This window comes from Mytilus edulis, chromosome 14, assembly GCF_963676685.1.
Source record: "Mytilus edulis chromosome 14, xbMytEdul2.2, whole genome shotgun sequence".
In the NCBI taxonomy this organism is placed as follows: Eukaryota; Metazoa; Mollusca; class Bivalvia; order Mytilida; family Mytilidae; genus Mytilus; species Mytilus edulis.
This window is the reverse complement of record NC_092357.1, coordinates 39386247-39402156: the sequence shown is the minus strand read 5'-3', so window position 1 is coordinate 39402156 and position 15910 is coordinate 39386247. Positions and strand designations below refer to the sequence as shown.

The 15910-nt window shown below is 30.6% G+C and overlaps 2 protein-coding genes across 6 annotated transcripts in view; one reads left to right on the top strand and one right to left on the bottom strand.

The window, feature by feature from the left end:
• The window catches only part of LOC139503471 (mitogen-activated protein kinase kinase kinase 13-like), a 92462-nt gene extending 81334 nt beyond the window's left edge, over positions 1–11128 (top strand). For all 5 annotated transcript variants that reach the window (XM_071293250.1, XM_071293251.1, XM_071293252.1 and 2 more), the window contains 6 exons: positions 54–163; positions 1119–1235; positions 1822–1950; positions 2598–3429; positions 4219–4521; positions 5201–11128. In XM_071293250.1, coding sequence (XP_071149351.1) covers positions 54–163; positions 1119–1235; positions 1822–1950; positions 2598–3429; positions 4219–4521; positions 5201–5299 — 1590 coding nt within the window. In that variant the 3' untranslated portion in view covers positions 5300–11128. The remainder of the gene's footprint in view (positions 1–53; positions 164–1118; positions 1236–1821; positions 1951–2597; positions 3430–4218; positions 4522–5200) is intronic.
• LOC139503477 (uncharacterized) overlaps positions 1–15910 on the bottom strand; it is a 210555-nt gene that overhangs the window by 158747 nt on the left and 35898 nt on the right. The window lies entirely within an intron of this gene.

Below are 15910 nucleotides of genomic sequence, written 5' to 3'. Positions count from 1 at the left end.
TTAAATATTAAATGGTCTGTCACAGATCTGACTTTGAATTTTGAATATTGTAGATTATATGGAAAGAAGAAATTAAGGAACAGTTACAGTTAATCAGATGTGAAGGAACACACATGCCCCACCTAGAGGAGGAGCTAGTCAAGAGAAGGAGGGAGGAGCTAAGGTAAAATATTACTTATATTATACCCCTTTCTTTCCTACAAACTGAAATCACCGACCGTGTCAGGGCTGTATAGCCAGTCAGGGTCGTTAAATACTCCAATCATCAACAAACTGAAAAGATATTGGGTGGATGTTGAAGTGATTAAAATTACACAAGCTGCTGGAACATAACCAATATTTAAATGAATTAACTCTGACATCTGAGATCATACAACAATACATGAGTCTTACCATGTCCAATGATGTTACATCGAAACTGAGAATGGGTAGAAAAAGATGTAGGTCCTAGTATTTCTTATTTATATCCATAAAACAAGATCTTTGTCAATGAAGTAAACAGAAAAAGTAAAAAACAAGAATGTGTCCTCAGTACACGAATGCCCCACTCGCACTATCATTTTCTATGTTCAGTGGACCGTGAAATTGGGGTAAAATCTCTAATTTGGCATTAAAATTAGAAAGATCATATCATAGGGAACAAGTGTACCAAGTTTGAAGTCGATTGGACTTCAACATCATCAAAAACTACCTCGACCAAAAACTTTAACCTGAAGCGGGACAGACGGACAAATGAACGAACGGACGAACGAACAGACGGACGGACGAACGAACGAACGAACAGACGGACAGACCAGAAAACATAATGCCCCTCTACTATCGTAGGTGGGGCATAAAAATTTCAAAAAAATAACTATTCAACTTTCTATAATAGTATCGTAGGTGGGGCATAAAAATTTCAAAAAAATAACTATTCAACTTTCTATAATAGTTATTTGTAAAATTATTATCATAATTGTTACATGTGCTAGTAATTTTGACAACCAAAATAAAATATGGTTGAAATTCGTAGTCATCTGAAACAAAGAGGCTGCTCCCCCAAGCAAAGAAGCATGCCACACAGACCCTCCGTGTCATATCTTTAAAAGTTGTAAACATATGTGTATTTAAAATTACAGGCATGCACAAGATGTCAGAGATCATTATGAAAGAAAGTTGGAGAGAGCCAATAATTTGTACATGGAACTGACAGCCTGCATGTTACAGTTGGAAAAAAGAGAAAGGGAGCTAATCAAGTATGTAATTTATTGAGGTTTAATATAAAAAGTGAGTGAACTGGATTTTTGAAATGTGCAAATCTTATTTGCTTACTAATTACAGAAAATTTTGGAAAAAGGTAACATAATTTTTTAAAAGCCAATGACATTTTTGCCGGCTTATAAAGCAATATGATTTCTTAGAGGCTAAAATATAAAGTAACACAATTTCTTGATTTATTCAGTTGTTCTTCCAATGTCATCTTAGACACACACTAAATGGAAACACATTTTTTTTTAACAGCTACTTTTAGCATTTAACAAATACTTATCTAGGTAATAAATACCCAGTTCATGTTTAACATTGATGGAAAATTTTCAAATTATAATTCAATATTGTAAAAAGTCAGAATTGTGTAAAGGGAAATAACCCTACATTAATCATTGATAAATTTATTGTGATGCCATTGGAAAATGTCTTAGAAAATAAAAGTAGACAAAGTTAAAAAATGATAACTAAATTTTAGAAATGAAACAAATGACAGATTATGTTATTCAAGTGTGATAAAACAAAGTATTGATACAAGTTGTTCATAACTTAATTTTAATCAAATTCTGTTTGTAGGAGAGAACAACAGCTTGCTATGTATGCAAAGAAAAGGAAAAGTATTGTAAGACCAGTAATTAGAGCTCAAGAGAGATTGGAAAGATTGAGTAAAAAGAGATCTTACAAGTCAGGTTCTGAACCTACAAGGTATTACTAAATTAATGAGTCAGTCTCTGACCTTATTCTATTTTTGTTGAAATTTCAATTTGTTGTTTTACAAAAGTCTGCAAACAAGCTTATAACTGATTTGTTCTTTGTTGAACATTTGTATTTATCCATACCCATAAAATGCATGAAGACCTTATTCAAAGTTACTGTAAGCATCAAAGAGACAGCAAAATAGCAACAAAAATAACCAAAGGACATCTATAATATTTATGTGGGATTTACTAGAAATACTGCTCATCTATAAAAGAAAATGATACACACATCTTTTGGTAGTTCAAAGCTTTATTTGAAGAAACAGTTTCTTAGCAACTGAGATGTAAAGGATATGAACAAAAGACAGGAAACCAACAACACAAATAAAAGCATTTACTAGTCAATGCTATTATTCTGTTTTTATCCAAGATAAGCTTCTATACCATATGTTCAAAAGTCTATACAAGTTTTGATTAGCTTTCATCTACTTTTAAATATTTGCCATTAACAACATCAAATGTGTTTGAGAAAATATAAAACACTCACATTAACAAGTTTCCTGGCTTAGTATAAAAATATTAACAAGAACTAAACTTGATTTTTGAGTACTAAACCTTCTTTTCTTTTTATGAAATACTTCCTTTTCTTTCCAGTCCAGAGAATATAAATATGGATAGTAGTTTAACAACAAGTTCAGAACTTGTGCTGCCATCTCCAACTAAACTCAGAATGAGAAAAAGCCGCCATCGAAGGGGAAGTAAAGGATCTTTGAGCAGTATATTCTCTAGTCCTGCAAAAAGTCCAACAAAAGATGCTCTTCATGAGGAATTACATGCTAAGCAAATGCAGTTACAACGTGATCCAAGAACTGTAGCCCCTGGAGTTTTTAAATATCTGGGGCCAGGTACGGCAGTGAGGGAATATCATTCAATGGACCAGCATGTTTTTTGTCATGAAGGTCATGACTTTGGTTGTCTTGACGATGAAGGATATGACTGTCAAAATTGTGACGAGGATTTAAAAGATAAAAATTTAAACGACGTGTGTTTTGGGTGTGAGGGAGTTTGTAGTGATAATACTTGTAGCAGTAAAAGATCTAGTAGAATAAGTGTTGACGATAGTCCTACTGCTGACACGGCGGCCTCGTCAAGTCCGAGTCCTGTCGTAGAGTCAAAAAGTTTAATCGGAATTGAAAACCAAAACATTGAAAATGTGAATGAATCAAAACCATCGTTACGGGAAAAAGATTCAAATGAGAATTTAAACTGTTCTTTTGACACGGAAACTACTACAGAAAATTTAACGACCACAACAAATGATGTGAACACAGACGATAACACAATTATAAATACTGCGTTGAATCGTAGATTAAGTGATCCTAGGAGTTCTCCTTCTTTAAATATAAATTCACATAGGATGGATAGCACAGATTCAGAGCCAGTAAATGTAAGAATGAGAGAAAGGAAGACATTTAGAACTGTAAAGGTATGATAATTTATTAGTAGCAGTAAATTTACTCATGACTCCGAAATGAGCATTTCAGAAAGACAATGTCTTTCAGAGACAAAATAAAAAGCAGACAACTTTCAGATGTTTTAAAAGTAACGCCACAAAAAGGTCTCATTAAGATTAATTAGTTTAAACATATTTATTTATAGTGGATTGGGAAACAAGTTTTGCAACTTATATTAATCCCTTTCCACTTTGCGATTAATTGTATCGCATGTGAAAGTAGTGAAGATGAAATACAGCCATCCAAGATTCAGTCCTTTTTGTTGTGTTGTGAGTATCCTTAGGATATGGGTGCAGTCTGTTGTTTAAGTTATCAGTATCTTTATCAAATCTTCATGGAATTTTATGAAAGTTGAAAAAAAGCTCACCCCATGCATGTTGGTGGCTGTATTTGTCTGCTCTTTGGTTGGGTTGTTGTCTCTATGACATATTTCCCATTTCCATTTTCAATTTTATTTGATAGAACAGTCTGCATTAAATGAATGAATTTATGCATACATTTTTAAAAACATCCTTGAATGTTGATAAACTTTGGAACAAGCACTTCAAGTTTTATTAAGGTGAAAATTGTCATTATACAGAATAGAAGCATTATCACGATAACGAACAGTAAATATTTAAATAATTTTTTTTTATAGCTTCCTTTTCCTTAAACAAAAGTAACTGGCCATTGACACCAATCAGGTCAGCCATTATGTCATTAATACTTATATCAAATAAAATCACATATGTGCAACTCATATCAAATAATTTAAATTTCAGCATTCTGAAGACTCGTGGTCTGAAGAAGAAGGGGAAGTAAGTGAGGATGACATTCGTAGGAACAGACAGTCTTATTGTTCAACATTGAGTTCTGAAGGTATACTATCAGAGGAGGAAAATACTAGTGAACATTCGGAACAATTAACTCCAGATGGATTACTATCTACGAACAGTTCAGAAAATTTACATTTAGAATTAGCAAATTGTGCCGTTATTCATGTGTCGGATGGACTTTCTGATCGAGAATATACAGTACGAAAAATGAGGGATCAAGTTTCTGTATCTCCGGAACATTTGTATGAGGTAAAATAATGAAAATGCTTTCTTTAAAAATAAATTCTTATTACAGTAGAAAATGAAATTATCAAAAGTTGAAAGTTTAGAATACTGTAAAATCAGAAATTATTGCAATGTTTTTATTATTGCGAAAAAAGGAGACACAGAATTATAATCGCAATAGTTTAAACTTGCATTTTGATTTTTTTTTTATTAATTAAACAGGATTTTTCTCAATACCACAAATATTAAAATCACATTTTAGTTTAAAATGACAAAATCACAATAAAAAATGCATGCAATAATTTCTGAATTTACAGTATTGTTAAAACCAAAAGTAAAACAAGAAAGTAAAAGAAAATTGTGATAGTATATGTATACAATTTCAAAGATAAGGAGTCGATGTGGTATGATAACCATTGAGACAACTACCCACCAAAGTTCAAATGACGTTGATTAATTCAGTTATAGGTCACCATACAGTTCCAACTTTGAGAATAACATATACCTTAAGCTAATCTATAGTCAGAGGCTGAAACATGGAAAACTGCCTAATTTATGACCATTCATTTTATAAAAAAAATATTAACCGATGACTACTACTGAATAACAGTCTCCTCATGTATGAGAAATGAATTAAAGTAAAGATTCTTTTTTGTTAACAAATTATCATGATAATCTTTAACACTAACTTGTTTTTTTACAGAATTCTGACTTGACGTCAGATTCGGATGAGTGTTCCGACATTACAGTCTCAACTACGGTCCATCGGCCAGCCAGACGAATGGAAGCTGAAGGATGGTGATGTTACCATGGTTACAGCTGTTAATGTTATTGTAACTGTTTTATAGAAGTGCTATAAATACATTTTTGTAGTTATTTATGGGCTTTAGAGGTCAAATTAAGGTCAAGAGAGATGTGAGAGAAGGATGAAATTTGTTGTTGTTTTGAACAGTTTATTATGTCTTCCTTACACCCACAACAAAATAATTTGAAATAAATTCAAGGAATGTTATGCTGAAAATTTAGGAATTTTTTTTTGAAAATGAAAAAAGAGGAAAGCATTTTGAAGTAAAGGTTGTAAAATTATCTTATTATTCTGATTTTATCTGAGAACTGCTTGCACTATATAAATGTATTGTGTTTTATTTGATCATTGTTTCAAAATTAAAGGATTTGACAAGGTTGATATTGATAGAAATTTTTATTTTAGAGAGATTATTTAGTTTGGCTAAATTGAAATTGGAAATATTGTTTGGTAACATTGAAAAGTAATTTTGTTCAAACATTTTTTTTCTTTTCATAAGCAGAAATTAAAATAGCTGATACTAATAACAAAACCAAATTAAAAATGAAAATTGCAAACATATGAAATTTCAAGTACTTAAATTTTAGAGGCATGGCTACAAATTTTCAATAAAATTTAATTGAAACAGTCTGCTAATCATCAATTATGCTTCAGTGTTACTGTAAAACAATATATCACAGTTGGGGAAAATTACAGGGAGAACTTTATTTTGAAATTTTATTGAAGAATTTAAGTAGGGTAGATAACCATTGTGCAATTCCATGTTTGAATGAATGCTCAAGTATATGTACAGGTTCATATTATTTCTTAATATGAGAAGAATTTATTCCATTTTTGAAAAATGCATTTCTATTTATATGTATATTTTACATTGTATTGGACCAAATATTGTTACAGATAGTTGAAAAATACCATCAAAACTTGTTTATTATTATCAGTTATACATTCCTACAGGTTTTTACACTTTAAAACATTCAATTAAGAATATGAAATGTTCAAGTTTTTTCCTTGCAAAAGCTATTTAAGAAAATTTCATTCATCCAAATGAAAATTTGCTGAGATGGTACCTGAATTTTAAACCAAATAAAAATCTGATTGAACATGGATCAGAATGTCTCTAGTATAAAATCCTAAAGAAATTTGATTGGTAAATGAATAGAATGTCTCTAATTTTGAAGTTTTGATGGTATTTTTTAACTCAGTGTTACATAAATTTAGATTCTAGTCTCACATGAAAGTCACAGTCATATCATTTATTAAGTCAAATGGCATTTTGAAAATATAACTGCTACATTTACTACCCTTACTTGATACATGTACAACCCGAAACAACTGACATTCTATTGAGTGTGCTTTATTTGATACAACCTGTTCAACTAAAAAAATAATTTGGTGTGTTTTTGCTTGATACAACCAATAATATCTGACATTTAATTATGAGTGTGCTTTGCTTAATACCCCCCCCCCCCCCCTTTTTGCAACTGAATTTCATTTGTTTTATGTGTTTTATACAGCTCTTTTTCACTGACTTTAAATTTATGAGACTACCCCTTTTTAGTCCATTTTTTACGTTTTGTGAAATTTCAAGAAAAGAAATTAATTCAATTATATTGTTTTGTGTTTGAGTGTTTTTCAATAATTATTTTAGGACATAATTGAAATATTTCTAGAAATATTTAGAAATTGCAGTCTGTGGACAAAAAAAGGATAACAAAATTTATCAAAATGTCCCAACTGCAACATATTTCTGGGAATATTTATGATGTCCTTGTTTAAATAGTGGTTGCAGGATGAAGGTTGTGAAGATATTTATTGAAATGTTGGTTTTCTTTTTAAAATACAGAATTATTATAAATGTTATTTATGGTTGATTTGGAATGTTTAAATAGGCATCAGAAAATAAATATTGTTTTTTAAATACATGTATGCAAGACAGGCTAGCTTTTTTTCTTCTAAGTTATTTGACTGGAATTTATTGGCTGTGTTAACCTCCCTTTATTTCAGACAGATATGTCAATTTTGCTTGAGTTTTTGTTAGACCTCAAAGCACATTTTCTTCAATCTTCAGTCAGAATGCTCATAACTTAATCTTAGTAGTTACAGCCTTGTCTCATGATATATTTGTCAGTTAAACAGATTTTCTGTTTCACCTCTCCCTATTTTCAGTAATTAAAAAGGACACGAAAGTATAGTCTTTTTAATTAACATGAGTACTGTTGAATTTCAGTTAAAAACTGTACGATGGCTGTAAAGGCAGTCAAGGTTGTTAATGCTCTCGTCATGTAATTATCTCCCCTTTGTCAGTTGTATTTTATTTTCCAATTGAAATTAAAATACAGAGCTTGCAAATATGTCAATAAAAAAACAAGCATTTATTTTTACATCGCCTCTGCAAAAATATGTACAAATGACAAATAATTGTTGTGATTTGCCAAATTGTGAAAAAAATATTGTTACATGGTATATAATTCAAGCAAAATGCAATATGTTGGTTAAATTTTTCAAAAAAGTTAAATTTTATTATAATTTTAAAATGTTAAATTTGATATGTAGTGAGAATGAAATAGAGGATTGTTCACATTTGTTCTTTCATTGTACAATGCAATGTTTATTTTATTGATCAATACCCTGAATTTTGGCTAATTTAATTCTGTCATTCTGATAGAAATGTCTTCATATTTTACAGTGACAAAAATTCAATTTGAGTTTGCAAAGCTTTTGATGATATATAGTTGAAAAGTTTTATTTGAAAATACCTACGAAGAAAAAGTATAAATATTCATACTGAAATAGTATATGCTTATGAGTATATATGGTATTGAACCCATGACCATCTACACTTATGACAAACATGCTGTAATAGTATCACCACAAATGGTCTCTATAAAAGAGCTATCACAAGGGAGACAACTTAACATATATTTGTTGACAGGAATGATGTGAAAAGATTTGTAAACAGTATAAGAGTAAAATTTTAGGTCATGTGACTATGGAAGCATATTTGCCTTTTAGAATTTTGTTATTATTGTTTAATGGTTTTGTCTCCAATATCATAAAGTTTACTTTTGATTTATTAGTTAATTTATTTTGTAGATTTTATTTTTACCAACAAACAATCCTTACTTTACAATTTTTAACCTATTTAATGTTATTTATTAAATGTTGATTGATTATTATTTGTACTGTACTTAATTTCATGGATTTCTGGGGAAATGGTTTAATAAGGATGATTTTAACCCACAAAATCAAAAATCTAGGAAAAATTAATATTTACTCAATCAACATTTACAAAAATGGAACCTATAATTCAATTAATCATCAGTTAAAGTGTCAAAAACTTTTTTAGACTAACAAAAAATTAAGAAAAACAAAATACGTATCTGGAAGGTTTTATGTTAGATTAGAACTATAAAGGGAAAGAAAATTGGGAAATCAACTCTTTATTAAAGATTTAGGTATGTTTTTCCTATGAAAGTTTTATAAGGATTTGGAACTTTGAATTTGGAAGTTTATTTGATAAATACCTACAAGGTTTTCAGTTCCCCTCCTTTTCCCCCTAAATATTGTAAGGTAAGGTTTGTTGCATTAACCCCAATGATCTCTTAACCTAATTTTAGTCCTTAAAAATCTGTGATGATGAAATTTTTATTTCACTGCTGATATTGAGTTTTATAGTCTTATTTTACAACATTGTGTTTTGTTATTTGACTAAATGTTTTGTTTGTAGACATTTTCTGTTGATGTATGTAAGCAGTATGCAAGCCATTTGACCAAGAAACGTAACATTTTTTTAGCTTCAGTCTGATGAGCTAAAAATTTAGAATTTTCTAAACTATTTGTGACCCCTGCTAATTTTAATAAGTCTTTGCATTACTTATTGTTTTACCGTAATATTTCTCAATATTTGAACATAAAAGCATCTCAAAACCACTTCTTTACTGTAATATTTCTCAATATTTGAACATAAAAGCATCTCAAAACCATTTCTTTACCGTAATATTTTTCAATATTTGAACATAAAAGCATCTGAAAACCACTTCTATGAATTATTTTAAACGCCTGTTATTTCTAACATATTTTCAAGAAGGATAAACATCTTTTTCCTTCCACAAATTAAAATTTTTCAATGCTGACATCTCATAAAACCTACCACAAGAATACATGATTTTTCTTTTTGTTGTTTAATAATTTTCTAAATTGAAACAAAACAAAAATCCAGGAAAATGCTGATATTTTTTATTTCACCAGTGAAAGTTTTTGATAGTGAATATCAATGTAAAAATATCAGTTTTCATTTGTTTTTAATTAATTTAGTAAAAGAGAGTGCTGTATTCTTTCTCAAATGTTTTTTTTTTTTTTTTTTTTTTTTTATCAAGTATCATTTTGTTGAAACTGAAAACTATTGACAAACATATTAGTTTATATGGTATCTTTAGTGAGTCATAGATTGATCTTATTTTACTGTCAAATCGAATAGTTTTGTCTGTCCAATAAGTCAGCATGCTTTTTTCTATGATATTATTATATGCTGACTTGTTTGACAGACAATGCTAAAAATCTTATGATTACTTAATTTTAAAAAAAGAATGGCACATATTAGATATTTGATCATGAAAAATGGGTAAAGTTTGAGTACTATACATTTAGACCTACAGCCGAGGTTGCATACATTACCATTTGCCATTTCAGAATCTAATGCATTTTGGGTAATATTTTCAAACATGTACATCAAAACACTGTGATTGGCTAATGTTCAACCAATGAAATTCCATATTATTTTCATTCTGGTGCACAAACAATTACCCACAATCCTTGAGATTCTGAAATGGCGAACTGAAGTAGAAGAATTTTAAGAATTTTTGTTGTGATTATATAAGTTATGAATGAGATATTGGTTTGTCATTTGATAATAATTATGATCTTGTTGAGAATTTATCCAATGTTAATTGTTTTTTGAAGATATATCATTATATGTCATTTATTATTGTTGGTTATGTTTAGTAATCATGTCATGCTTGAGTTGTTTTACCCAGAATTCCCTGAATAGATTTTTCTCAGTTTTCTGCTTTTAAGATTGACAAGAACTGGGGCTTTTGATCAAGTTAGTTTTAAACCAAAATAAGTCATAGTCTCATTCCATATTAGGCTTAAGTCATTTATTCAAGTAATAAAGGCAACAGAATGCTAAACACTTAAGAAAAAGAAAAATTAATAAAAAAAAAACAGGGTTGCTCAGGAACAGCGATCATTTTCTGCTTTTATAGTGACATCTGTCGTGTTGATCTTTGCAAGCTAAAAGCACACAATAAAATTAAGACTTCGCTAGACAAATATATACAATTTTACAAATGTTTGTAAATAAAAGAAGAACCTGAAGACTCTTGATAAAACAATTTAATATACTAAGGAAAAAAATGTTCTTGTAGCCTCATGATCATGTCTTTATAATTTTTTGAAACTTCAATAAAATAGCATTTAAAGGATTACAATGAAGTAATTCTTTGCTATTCTTAAAGTGCAGAAACTGGGAAAACATCGGTCTTGCAAAACCAGCTTTTTCAATTGTCTTATATCAATGTTTTGTTTGTTTTCCATAATCGTAATCATGCTTTTACATATCATTGATTTCAAATTTTACAGATATACCTCTGAAATTTTTATGTTATTTAACAACAATTTTAAAACTTTTTTTCTTATTTATTTTAAAGTCTGTGTACATTCCACAGGATTTTGTTTATTGTTTGTAAATAAGGATTATAAGGAAACATTGGATATGCAAGAAAAAACTATTGTTGTGCAGTGCAAATAAATAAATAAAAAACTGAATGTATTGGTGGTTTTTATTTAAGGGGGGATTGGGTTAAATATCCATTCACTCAGTCAAAACCCTTACTGTATGATGCTGGTTTGATAGTGTTTAATTCTCCACTGACAGTATCACTTCTTTTGAGATACACAAAACATTATCTATGAACATTTCATGACATTAATCAATGAAATATATGCTCAGAAAATTAAGTTACAGAACTATATAGTTAAAACCATAATTGCCAAGAAATTTACATAAATTATGCATGCTGAAGGAATCTACTATCTGTTCTTAAATTATCAATAATATCATTAATTGTTAAATAGAATTAGAAATTGGAGTTGTCTTTCTTTTCCAAATTTTAGATATATCAATAATTAATTCGTTTGCTATGCATGTGTAATTTTGAATATCACTTGAAATCTTTACTTTGAATTGCTTATTTGTCCTACATTACTTCTACAGAGAAGCCATAATAGTAACAATTTTGTTATTTTATCAATTTTTTGCATGCACATTTATATTGAAATTGTTCGAAAATGGACACATATATGCATGTAGAGAAAAATGTTTAAAGAAATTTATTGTCCAGGACAAAACAGAAAATAATTTAGGCATTCTCCAAAAATTTCTTTTAATCACCAATTCGATTATAGTCTTTTCAAGTGATGTTTAGAAATTGTCCAGTTTTTACATTGTCCATAAGGATAAAGCTATAACACAAGAGCTAATTAACAATTGTATGATTAGATCTTGATAAAGTTCAATCAATAGGTACAGAATGTAGGTTTACGCATCCACATGGCCACAGAGGCAGATGACTATGAATTGTTCAGCTGAAGTGAACACTAGCTTGCCAACACTGAGTTCGAAACCTCGCTTGTGGATTCAATACCCATCTTAATTGACTAGATTGCTATTTTTCTGGGGTAGATCATTTGTTACTATAAGCTTCATCCACAAACTACACTCGCCAACATGAGAAACACGTAGTCTCAGTGGTGAAAGTGGTCGTTATAGTGATGCTTATCATATTATACAAAAAAATTAATTTGTGGTCCTAGGACATAAAACAATTGTTTAAAAAAACTCCCAGGGATTGCACCGTGCCAGTAGATGTTGCAACACTGCATCTAGAAGTAAATATTCAAGTTGGGAATACCGCATATTTAAATAAACATTTAGGTTGCCTATACCGAATCTTTAGGTGAAGATTCAAGCACAGTTGGTGATAACATTATCAACTATCCATAAAAATGAATCCAATTACTCCACAAAAAAAGTTAACCTTTTGCTCATAGAAACATACCTTGCCGCATACACTATATGTTGATCAATGAACCATGAAAAGAATTTCATTGTCAGATAATACCTTTCCAAATATCATGTATGCCTTACAAACCATTTATACGCAAAATATAGTTGATATATCACACATATTACCAGATAAATGAACAATACACAAATAAACTATTAACACATAAATATGTTTCCCCTATCAACATAAAATTCATAAGAAAGGCATTTAAGACCTATTGGTGGTCTTTGGCTGTTATCTGCTCTACGGTCGGGTTGCTATGTCTTTGACATATTCTCCATTTCTATTCACAATTTTAATAACAATTTTGAATTCTTGTCTTTAATTTTTACTTCATATGTACTTTAAAATCTGTCTTTATGCCATTGCGTGTTTCTTTGTCGAAACAATTATTTGTTTTCGTGTTGATTCAGACTATATTATAATCATATCTGCTCTACCCCTATTTTTGACATGTTAACCTATTATGTCCGTTTGTTTTGCTCACACATTATATGATGGAATCTAATGTGACTATATGAGTACACTATATTGGAGTGTAAGTTATGAGGACAAACGACTGAGATCAACACTGCATAAGTTTTACGGGCATCATCAAGAATTTGTTGACTGATATTATGCGGTTCGACTCATTAGCGACATATTTTGTGACATTTACAAAGTAATCGTCTGCTCTTTAAATTTACAGATTGATTGTGACGTTTTGAATATATATTCACTCGACGGGTGACATGCATATCAGGGTGGCTTACCCTGTCCATGCCGCACCCGGTATCGTTCATAGAGTACCTTTGTGAATATCTTCTGTATCAATTTACGCGATTTGAACATCGGCAAACTACTGTTACTTCTATTTCAGTGGGTAAAAAAAATAATGCGTGTCTCGTAACTCCACGAGAGACAGGGATTCAGTATAACATATGTATAACACATGTTTTCAATAATTTTGTGACTGAACTATCTGACATATTAGGAAAAGCAAGTTATCAATAGTTATCAAGGTACAAGGATTATTAATTTAATATACCATACGTGTGTTTCGTCTACATAAGACTCACCAGTGACGCTCAGATCAAAATAGTTATAAAGCCAAACAAGTAAAAAGTTGAAGAGCATTGAGGACCCAAAATTCCAAAAAGTTGTGCCAATACGTTTAAGGTAATCTATTCCTTGGATAAGAAAATCCTTAGTTTTTCGAAAACTCAAAGTTTTATAATAGGAAATTTATAAAAATGACCATATAATTGATATTCATGTCAACACCGAAGTGCTGACTAATGGGTTAGTTATACCCTCGGGGACGAAACGTCCACCAACAGGGGCATTGACCCAGTGGTGTAAATAGTTATCAAAGGTACCAGGATTATAATTAAATACGCCAGACGTGTGTTTCGTCTTCATAAGACTCATCAGTGACGTCCAGATCAAAATAGTTATAAAGTTACTTTTCATTAATGACGAAAAGTCCTACCAAAAATCTTTCAAAAGCATTTGGTACAATGAATCATAATTTGGCCCTCAAAATCTGATTTTTTTTCAGTACGAAAATGTGTTGAGTTTGATGTAAACCTATGCTTAAATGTCATATAGTTTTAAAGCTAAACATATTTTTACCAGTTATGTCATTAGTTACATATTTGTGACCTCATAATGTAGGTGAATTTCGTAAAATCATGAGTTTTTGCAAATTTTGCAAACATAACAGTAATGCCACTCTTCGTCCAAATTATTGTTGCTTAAATATTCTTTATAATTCAATTTTACTCTTTACTTTCAATTAAAATATTAATTGGCGATTGGTGCCACATAAAAAATCATGGAGTAAGGTTGTAGCAGTTGAATATATGTAAAATATCTAAGAAAATGGACGAAAATAAAAAATCCATGTTTAGACTTGTATCTATTTAAATATGAAGCAGGTATACGTTTTTCTTTTTATATTGTCAAATATAATTAATGACAAAATTGATGGTATAGGTATTCTATCTAGTCCTTCCTGTAGCTCGGTTAATGTGATGAATATTTTCAACTCTACTCCTCGACGTAGACGCAGTCATGTTCATCGTTATTATACATCATCTACTCTGCATGGTGTCTCTATTAACGACTTGCTTTCATTTATACAAAAGCCGTATTCATCACATTCGCATGAAACTTTATTCATTACCCCTTTCAAAACTTCATTCTCTGTTTAATTCATGTTTGGAAACCACTGTTACAAACCGTCATTCAAACCAATACACATTCACAGCTATAATTTCGAATATTGCAAGTCACAGACTTTTCAAACCAGTCCGCACTGGGAAAGATGATAAAGAGAAAAGATCTTTTCTAAATCTTTCCTTTGCCGACAAAGGTCTCGATGGCGTCAGTTTAGGCAATATCCTTCATCATAAATTAGTTCAATCGAAAATACCTCCTTATTTCAAAGTTCAGTCTGTACAAATCATTTCTTATACCTAAACCAAACCTATTGCAACTAAAATGTTCAATTACAAACACGTTGTGCAGGATCTCAATTTTGACGACTTCAAGTCTAAACCTCCCGATTGCACTTGAGCTAGTTCCCAATTCACATATAATCCGACTGGCCACGTTTATACCGGTGATGTCAACATCGTAAATAACACTTCCCTGCGAAATGTGTTATCGAAAGGTCCGAAATATCGTGAGCCCAAATCCATCAATTGAAAATACAACTTTGAAATTTTGATGGATTAAGTCGAGGATTATGCCAGGCAATGGGCTAAGCGTGAAATTGAAGGCGTAGACACTCTTTCCGAATGGATTAAGGCGATAAGGTCGTTGATACAAATCAGAATTAAGAAACTGAATAGGTCTATCAATGCCCATGCTACGTCAACCTTTAAAGACCCAAGAGTTGCAAAAAACTTATCCTACCTCCATTACAAATATGGTGTTGTTCCCTCAGATAAAGCCCCAAACAACATCGTCTTTGTGTGTAAAACTCATTACATTAACTGCTTGATAAACAAATTAGGTATTGACAATTCACTTGGTAACTCAACATATACATTCTCGACACTTACCAAAGAAGAAATCCTTGCTAATCACAGGTCTGTTCTATGTTCCTTTGGAATTTCAACCAAAGATGAAGAACTGGATCTTACATCACTGTATTGGATACCTAAACTACATAAGTGTCCTTACAAACAACAGTATATTGCTAGGTCTTCCAAGTGCTCCACGAAACCCCTTTATAAATTATAAACATCTATTTTATCAGCAATCAAAGATGGGCTTCAAAGTTATTGTGAAACTGCCTATTCAAGAAGTGGCGTGAATAAGATGTAGATACTTAAAAATTCCAAAGATCTTTTAGAGTACATACAATCTAACTCTTTTTAATCTTGCAATAGTATTAAAACATTTGACTTTTCTACACTTTACACAAGTATTCCACATTCCAAACTAAAAGACAAATTGAAAGAGTTGGTATTGCTTTGTTTCAAAAGAAAAG